Source organism: Dendropsophus ebraccatus, chromosome 1, assembly GCF_027789765.1.
Source record: "Dendropsophus ebraccatus isolate aDenEbr1 chromosome 1, aDenEbr1.pat, whole genome shotgun sequence".
Taxonomy (NCBI): domain Eukaryota; kingdom Metazoa; phylum Chordata; class Amphibia; order Anura; family Hylidae; genus Dendropsophus; species Dendropsophus ebraccatus.
The window spans coordinates 27914483-27924056 of NC_091454.1; the positions used below are offsets into that span (position 1 = coordinate 27914483).

At 45.1% G+C, this 9574-nt stretch overlaps 1 protein-coding gene across 2 annotated transcripts in view; it reads right to left on the reverse strand.

The window, feature by feature from the left end:
* Positions 1–4213, reverse strand: part of MAML1 (mastermind like transcriptional coactivator 1) — a 60041-nt gene extending 55828 nt beyond the window's left edge. For both annotated transcript variants that reach the window (XM_069969176.1, XM_069969175.1), the window contains exon 1: positions 3751–4213. In XM_069969176.1, the coding sequence (XP_069825277.1) occupies positions 3751–4077 (327 nt within the window). In that variant the 5' untranslated portion in view covers positions 4078–4213. The remainder of the gene's footprint in view (positions 1–3750) is intronic.
* Between the last annotated feature and the right edge of the window lie 5361 nt (positions 4214–9574).

The window sequence follows — 9574 nt, forward strand, 5'->3', positions numbered from 1 at the left end:
AACCCATTGTTGTCTCACTTGGATACAAACCTGAATACTCACAGCACCTACACGGTTTACAGGTGCCTAACTTTCTGTTTCTCCGAGTGACGTCCATGTTGCCCTCAGTCCGATGGGCATTAATATGCACCACAGTATAAGAAAAGCGAACCAAACCCCCCCCCCCCCCAACCCTCCTGCTCCATGGTGCAACTTCCTACAGTCCGTGAATCATTCACAGCGCCGAGCGGCTGACACACGATGACTGGCTTAACCCTTCAGAGGCCAAAACAACGCTTGACACTAGATTACTGTAAACTTCACTCATTTCCTCCCGGAAAGCGACAAAAGACTGACTCAAACCCTCGGAGTTAACTCCTTCACTGCCGTAAAGAAGTAAAGAAGCAAAGTCATAACCAAACATTAAAAAAAAAAAAAAAAAAAAAAAAAAAAAAAAAAAAAAAAAAATCGAAGGGTCCGTGACCTTAATCTTATTCTGATTTCTGCTGTAAGTTAGTGAACCCCTGGGCAGCGACTAGAGGACTCTCTTCAGTACGCCTTGTAAAAGAGGAACTGGTGGTTGTAACGTCGCCTACCTTAAGTGTTCTGAGCGACAAGACGAGACCTAAGGATACATAGAGCCAGTGTAAGTGTAGCCCCCCGACTGACGCGTTTTGGGGTGGGGACTCTCTCAGCACTACGGCTTACATGGTGTTTGCTACAAGCGGGACAGGAAAAAGTAATGCTAAGTAAACACGGCGATGGCGTATATAATGACGGAACTAAATATTTAGTAACACCATAGAAACAGAATAAAAGGGAAGGAGGACAATGGATTCACGGCCCATACAGGTTACAGTAAGCTGGTGCCCTGAATATCCCCGCCTGGCATCACTCCGCTCAAAATAGAGCCGACCATGTGGGCGACCAAAATAAAGAGGGATCAGAACGCCCAACTACTGAGAGGGTGGCCGACTCATCGCAGGATCAGCAGATCTCCCAGGGGTAGGGAACCTCGGCTCTCCAGCTGTTGCAAAACTACAACTCCCATCATGCCTGGACAGCCAAAGCTTTAGCTTTGGCTGTCCAGGCATGATGGGAGTTGTAGTTTTGCAACAGCTGGAGAGCCAAGGTTCCCTACCCCAGTCCTAGAGGATACAAGGCGTCAGGACCGTGCAGCAAAACTACAAATCCCAGCATGCCCAGAAAGCCACTGGTTGTGACGGCATGCTGGGAATTGTAGTTTTGCAACAGTTCGAGGACCAGTTTAACATGTATTTCTTATTGGCCAACAAATATAGATATATTAAGTTGTAGATCGTTTGTAGCCTGCTGGGAGTTGTAGTGCCAGAGGTTGGGGAAACACTAATCTATTAGAATACAACATCATGGGCTTAAGCACTGGTTTATTAGACGACAACAAGGGCAACCTGCTGAGAGGATGCTGGGAGTTGTAGTTCTGCAACAGGTAGAAGATACCGCTTTAAAAGCATATAACATGGACAGGCAGCTAAAGCATGCTGGGAGTTGTAGTTGAGCTGCAGATTGGAGGACACTGGTCTAATCGTAATATATCGCAGGAAAGCAGCTGGAGTACGCTGGGAGTTGTAGTTTTGAAACATGATTGGAGGAACACTGCATCAACGGGCAGCTGGAGCATGATGGGAACTGGACAGCCGAACATTAGGGAACACAGCTCTAATAAAATACATAATCAGGGGCATGCTGGGAGTTGTAGTTCTGCAGAAGCTACAGAGCCACAGATTGGGGAGCACAGAATATAACATCAGCGCTCAGCATTGGGGCATGATGGGAATTGTAGTTTCCCAACAGATGAAGAGCCTCTGGAATAGGCTGGGGGGGGGGAGGGGGAGCTGTCAGCTGGGACCTGTAGTCCCCATCTACACCAGGAAGCGGCAACCTCTGCACCTTACTATGTACCTTATTCATGGACGGCGACTGATATCATTGCCTCTATGGGAATCAATCACGACACAGATTACTGATCACCTATACTCATACATCACATTACTGATCACCTATACTCACATTACTAGGTATAACACCGCAACCATACTGATCCCCTGTACATCACATTACTGATCATCTATACTCATACATCACATTACTGATCACCTATACTCATACATCACTGATCATCTATACTCATACATCACATTACTGATCACCTATACTCATACATCACTGATCATCTATACTCATACATCACATTACTGATCACCTATACTCATACATCACTGATCATCTATACTCATACATCACATTACTGATCACCTATACTCATACAACACATTACTGATCACCTATACTCATACAACACATTACTGATCACCTATACTCATACATCACCTTACTGATCACCTATACTCATACATCACCTTACTGATCGCCTATACTCATACATCACCTTACTGATTGCCTATACTCATACATCACCTTACTGATTGCCTATACCCCAACGTAACATTACTGATCACCTATCATGCCATATAATCACATAACTGATCTATAATTCCATAGCTAATCATCTATATTGACATATCCCATTGCTGATCACCTATAAAACACATTACTGATCACCTATAATTCCATAGCTGATCTATATTGACATATCCCATTGCTGATGATCTATAATCACATAGCAGATCATCTATAATCACATATCACATTACTGATCATCTATAATTCCATTACTGATCTATAATCACATATCCCATAGCAGATCTATAATCATATATCCCAATACTGATCACCTATAATCACATAACTAATCACCTATAATCACCTATCCCATTACTGATCATCTATAATCACCTATCCCATTACTGATCATCTATAATCACCTATCCCATTGCTGATCATCTATAATCACCTATCCCATTACTGATCTATAATCACATATCCCATAGCAGATCTATCATCATATATCCCAATACTGATCACCTCTAATCACATAACTAATCATCTATAATTAATCACCTATAATCACCTATCCCATTGCTGATCATCTATAATCACCTATCCCATTGCTGATCATCTATAATCACCTATCCCATTGCTGATCATCTATAATCACTTATAACATTACTGATCATCTATAATCACTTATAACATTACTGATCACCTATAATCACTTATCACATTGCTGATCATCTATAATCACCTATCCCATTACTGATCATCTATAATCACCTATCCCATTACTGATCATCTATAATCACCTATCCCATTACTGATCATCTATAATCACCTATCCCATTACTGATCATCTATAATCACCTATCCCATTACTGATCATCTATAATCACCTATCCCATTACTGATCATCTATAATCACCTATCCCATTACTGATCATCTATCATCATCTATAATAACCTATCCCATTACTGATCATCTATAATCACCTATCCCATTGCTGATCATCTATAATCACCTATCCCATTGCTGATCACCTATAATCACCTATCCCATTACTGATCATCTATAATCACCTATCCCATTACTGATCATCTATAATCACTTATCACATTGCTGATCATCTATAATCACTTATAACATTACTGATCACCTATAATCACCTATCCCATTACTGATCATCTATCATCATCTATAATCACAATGGGAAACTTCCTATAAACTTTCTGTCCCTTTAATAACTTTCGCCGTGAAGTTGCAGCCGTGGAGCGCGGATAGAGCCTCCTGTGCCCAGCGGCCGCTCCTGGCCCCCACTACCCCCGCTCCCGTCTTACCGCGATCAGGGTGCTGTTCCGGCACTGCTCCCCGTTGCTGCTGCCGCCGTCTCCCGGCTCCATGGTCCCGCCGCTGGCCTGGTTCCCCCGGGTGGCGTCGCTGCTGGCCGGCGGGGGCTGCTGCCGGTGCTTGCCGGCTCTCTTGGCCTTGGCCTGCAGGCAGCGCTGGTGGAGCTGGAAGGTGTGCTGCCGCTCCAGCTCCAGCCGCTCTCCGGACACCGCATCGTAGCGGGACTCGCAGTTGCCGTGGTGCCGCCGGCAGAGCTCTATCCGCCGGCGGAGGCGCTCCATCACCGCGCTGTGCCGGGGAACCACAAAATCCGCCATCTGGGGCGGGGGGGACGCCGCGAGCAACCTGTTCCCAGCCACAAGCCCTCCCCTCCCGCTTCACAGTCCCCCGGACCCTCTTCGCCCTCTCGCCATTGTTATCTGCGCAGCCGCCATCTTGAAACTGCTTTTTTTTTTTTTTTCCTTTTTTCTTTCTTTTTTTTTTCCTCTTAGTACATGGGCGTGACGTCACGGGAGACATGCCCGGCGCCAACCAATAGAACTCCAGGTGGGCGTGACTGAGCGGTGACGTCGTGTTTTGTAAACGGAGTTGTTTGTCTACGGGGGAGGCGATGGGAAAAAAAGGGTGGAGAGAGCGAGGAATTTTCCTTTCGCCCTATCAGGGAGCAGGACATGGACAGGCTCCTCCCACCCAAGCCCAGAAGTTGGTCTAAGTTTCCTTAGCTCAAAACAAAACAAGTGGCTTATTTGTTTAACTTTTTTTTTTTTTTCTTTTTGGAACAAAGTTCAGATTCTGCCTTGGATCTATAAATAGACGGAAGGGCAGCGACTCCCGATTAACGCTGAGCCGCTCACAATATAACACAGCGGCTATTTATAGCCGGATATCGTGCCGCTCCGTGACAATCTAATTCCATAGAACGTGGAGCGCCGGTCTGTGGTTGGCTCTCTCATAACTACGCGTAATAAAAATTCTTTGTATAGAACCGGAGCGACTGGGAAAGTCCGCAGTTTGGAAAGTTTTTCGTATCTTTATATAATATCATCTTTATTATAAAGGATATCATAGATCAAAGGTCACCCCCTATCGACCACTGGGACCCCATCCAGAGCAGAGGTCATTTGACCCCGCCCCATGCTTTATCCAGTCTTTAAAGGGGTTATCCAGCGAAAATCTTTTTCTTTCAAATCAACTGGTGTCAGAAAGTTATATAGATTTGTAATTTACTTCTATTAAAAAATGTCAAGTCTTTCCATACTTATCAGCTGCTGTATGTCCTGCAGGAAGTGATGTAATCTTTTCAGTCTAACACAGTGCTCTCTGTTGCCACCTCTGTCCATGTCAGGAACTGTCCAGAGCTGCAGCAAATCCCTATAGAGAACCTCTTCTGCTCTGTCTGCATTTCAGTGATTTGCACCACTGTAGTTATATCATTTACTTCTATTTAAAAAATCTCAAGTCTTCTAGTACTCATCAGCTTCTGTATGTCCTGCAGGAAGTGGTCTGTTGTTTTCAATCTGACACAGTGCTCTCTGCTGCCACCTCTGTCTGAGACAGGAACTGTCCAGAGCAGGAGCAAATCCCCATAAAAAACCTTTTGTTTCTATATTCTTTGTTAACCCATATGTTAGCTTGTTGTACACACATGTTAACTTTACTGTTGGCACTAAAGTCAGTGCTTATAGATTTTCTCTTTTGTAATATGTTATTAAAAAACCTAATAAAAACATTGAACCAGAAAACCTTTCCTGCTCTGGACAGTTCCTATTCCTATCAGTTCCTATCAGAGGTGGCAGCAGAGGGCACTGTGTCAGATTGAAAACAACAGACCACTTCCTGCAGGACATACAGCAGCTGATAAGTACTGGAAGAACTTAGGTTTTTTAAATAGAAGTAAATTACAAATCTATATAACTATGAAATAATTTTTTGCTGTGCTACCCATTTAACACCATGATAACCCCTTTACGTTTTTAATTTTTCTAGGATATAGAAACCAGTGTAAAAAAAAGTCTGATCCTAGGAATGGTCACTATACAGAATACAACATGGTGCATAAAATGTGGCTTTTCAGGTTGTTTGGGCTTGGAGACGATCTTTTCTGGAATCTCTGCAGTGTGCCGTCCCTCCATTATTCCTCTGTATCAAAAGGGAAAACACAACAGACTCGGGAGGGGATAACATAGGAAAACTATACTTACCATCCCCGCTCCTCTGCCACCATCACTGTCACAGAGCTCCAGCCATTCCTGTAGGCAGAAACACCACTGCAGCTGCTGATTGGCTGAGAGGATAAGTGCAGGAGCCAACAACAGACAGAAATAATTGATATGTCAATTATTTTAACGGCCGTAGCAAACAACAGTTGTTGTTTAATACATTGTGTGAACAACGGCCGTTGTTTGCATTGACTTCAATACAACCTATTTCACTATGAAAAGAACGGCCGATGTTTTAATGGAAAATGACTATATCTATGATTTCCACATAGCCTTAGGGCTTTATCCAAGTTCAGTAGCCACCGCTAATCAAATGCCGAAAGTTCGCTCATCTCTAGTCAGCACAGATTGACATGAGCAATGGACATCTCTCTATTCTGTCTGGTAAAGGGGGGTCTGGTGAAGAGGGTCTGTCAGCCGCTTGTGTTAGCAGTACTATTCCCCTTAGATAGAACAGTTCTGGAGCCAGAGGCCAGAGGAAGCGGGTTACTCCCGCAAAACAGCTGTAGGCCGCCAAGCTTAACGGCTGAACGTTTTTATCTGCTTCAGTTTCTAAATACTCGGATGAAATAAAAAATTTATAAGGATTGGTGAGTGCCGCTGTGCATCCCTTCTTCTTCTGATCTTAAGATTTATTATGAGACTGTTAATTTCTACTGCAGCAGAGCACAACACACAGGCTCATAAACACCTCATGACCTAGAGTGTTGTCACCATACTGTACACATCACCATACCAGCACACTGTTACTGACCAAATCCAGTACACCAAGAACAATATTACTAATAAGGTCAGTATGTATAAATATTCTCACCACACAGTGACCACCACCATTACCACCTATTGTTACTTATGCCATCAGACCATTACAAACATGCAGTATACCAATACCAACCAAGACCAACAATACCACTAGACCACTATCCCCATACACTGACCCATATAAGGTAGATACCAATGGTACACAGGCTATGCACACTACATAAGTGATTACAGTGCAGTTACATGCAGTGACTCACAGGTGATGTCTTCTCTGATCAGAGATGCTCACTTTTCCTTTTCTCCTGCCCGTCCATCATGAAGACTTTTCCTGGTGGCAACTTTTCTTCACAGAATCTGCCAGACAAACATTTCAGGATATTTGCTCTAGGACCATCCTCACCACTGTACAAATTCCACATCTGCATTGCTTCACACTGTAACAGTTCCATTTTCTTCCCCAATGTAGTCATTAATCCCCTTGTGCCCTCATATACAGAAGAAAAGCCCCTATGTATTGACCCCTATAATGGATGGACCCTCTTTGTAACCCATCTAATAGTTAAACCTTATCTGTGCCCAAAGAAAGTAAATAGGTCCCTGTGCATAGTAGATGGGTCCCATTGTGCCTCCATACAGTGGTTATACGCCTCTGTGCCCCCTTATTGTAGTTAGGCTGCCCTGTGCTTAGTTAGGCCCTCTGTGCCTAAGTAGGCATCCCCTGTAGGTAATTCCCCCAGTAGTTACCTCCCCCAGTAGACAGTCTCCCTCATGTTGGTAGCCCCCTACTTGTGAGTGCCCCCAGTAGATAGTATCCCCAATGTAGGTAACCACCCAGCAGTGACCCCCCCTCCCCAGCGTGCAGTATGCCCCAACCAAGCAGCCCCGTAGCAGTAAGTGCCCCCCAGTTGGCAGTATCCATCATATAGAGAACCCTCTAGATGTTAATGAGGCCCCTTTTACAGGTATTTCGAATCCCCCCCTTGCAATCTTAAATAATAAGTAAAAATGTGTCTCCTGGTTGACCTGCTATTGTTTTCTCTATCTACTGTACTGGTGTCACCTTTTACTGTAATGCTGTACAGGTCCCTTTACAGCGGCCTCCTCCCTATCATCGCAGACAGAACAGGAAGTCTCAGCTTAGTGTTAAGGTCCCTGGCTTCTTACCCCTCCCCATGAGAAAACAGGAAAGCTCAGCCATGCCAAACATTTATGTGTATGAGCAGGGCTGTTTTAATACACTGGTGGGCCTCGTGCAAAGTCCTCAAGAGTCCCCCCGCAATAGCCCAGCGTTATCAGAATTGGTATTTCATACATAGTATAATGCCCTGAAAGTGTTTCCACACTGTATAAAGCCACAATACATACGGTAGTAATCTTGTAACACTCCTACAACCATACAGTAATTACATATTGCCTCAAAACTGCTCTGAACAAAACAGAAAGATATCACCAATTATACCATTATATAATACCGCCACACCTTGACAATGATCACTACAATCCTAAAACAGTGCAGTGCAGTTACATCCAGTTACTCACAGGTGGCGTCCTCTGATTGGAGTCTTTCGCTTTTTTTTCATTCCAGCATGGGCCACCTAGAAGTCTTCCCCCGGCTGTGAATCCTCTCTCCAGAAGAAACATTTCAGGCTCCTACACATACAGTAGTTAGGACCCATGTACTCCTACGTAGTAGTTATACCTCTCTGTTCCCCCATAGTTTTCTGGTGTCCCTGTGCCCCTACTTAATAATTAGGTATGCTATGTGCCCCAGTATAATAGTAAGGTCCCTATATAATATAGGCCCCTCTGTGCAGTCCCCATATAGTATTAGTCCCCTCTGTGAAGCCCCAATGTAGTATAGACACCTGTGTGATTCCCCCAGTAGTATAAACCGTTGTATGCTCCCCCAGTAGTATACACCCATTTTGCACTGCACCCAGTAGTATATACCCCCTGTGTAGTGCCCCCAGTAGTATAAAGACCCCCTGTGTGCTCCCCCAGTTAAACAGACCTCCTGTGTGCTCACCCAGTTGTATATAGACCCCTTGTGTGCTCCCCCAGTTATATATAGACTCCCTGTGTGCTCCCCCAGTTGTATATAGACTCCCTTTGTGCTCCCTCAGTTATATAGAACCCTGTGTGCTCCCCCAGTTGTATATACCCCTTGTTAGTCCCCTTCCCATATAGCAAACATTCTCTAAAACAAACAAAAAAACAAATAAACATTTTTTCTCACCAAGTCCGGCCTTTGGGGCACATCACTTCCGGTCAGCTGGGGGGGGGGGGGGGGGGGGGGAGCGCTCCAGCAGAGAGACAGCTGTGCAGCTGTCTTTCTGCCAAAGCGCTCCCCTAGCTGGCCGCCCAGCACCCTGCTCCTGACACCCCTCCCAACAGGCGTTCTGTACTATCGGTCTTTTGACCGCAAGCTGGGGGACATTGCAGAAGACGTGAGCCACGGCGGGGGATCAAGGTGTTAAGTGAGCTGTGTTTTTTTTTATCTGCACAGAGGGGGAGGGAGCATGAGGGGTCCATCTATAAGGGGGCAGCATGGGGGGACATGTATAAGGGGGGGCCATCTATAAGGGGGCAGCATGGGGGGGCATGTATAAGGGGGGGCCATCTATAAGGGGGCAGCATGGGGGGACATGTAAAAGGGGGACATATATAAGGGGGCAGCATGAGGAGACATGTATAAATGGGAAGCATGGGGGGACATGTATAAGGAGGCAGCATGGGGGGACATGTATAAGGGGTGCCATCTGTAAGGGGGCAGCATGGGGGAAAATGTATAAGGGGGCAGCATGGGGGGACATGTATAAGGGGGCAGCATAAG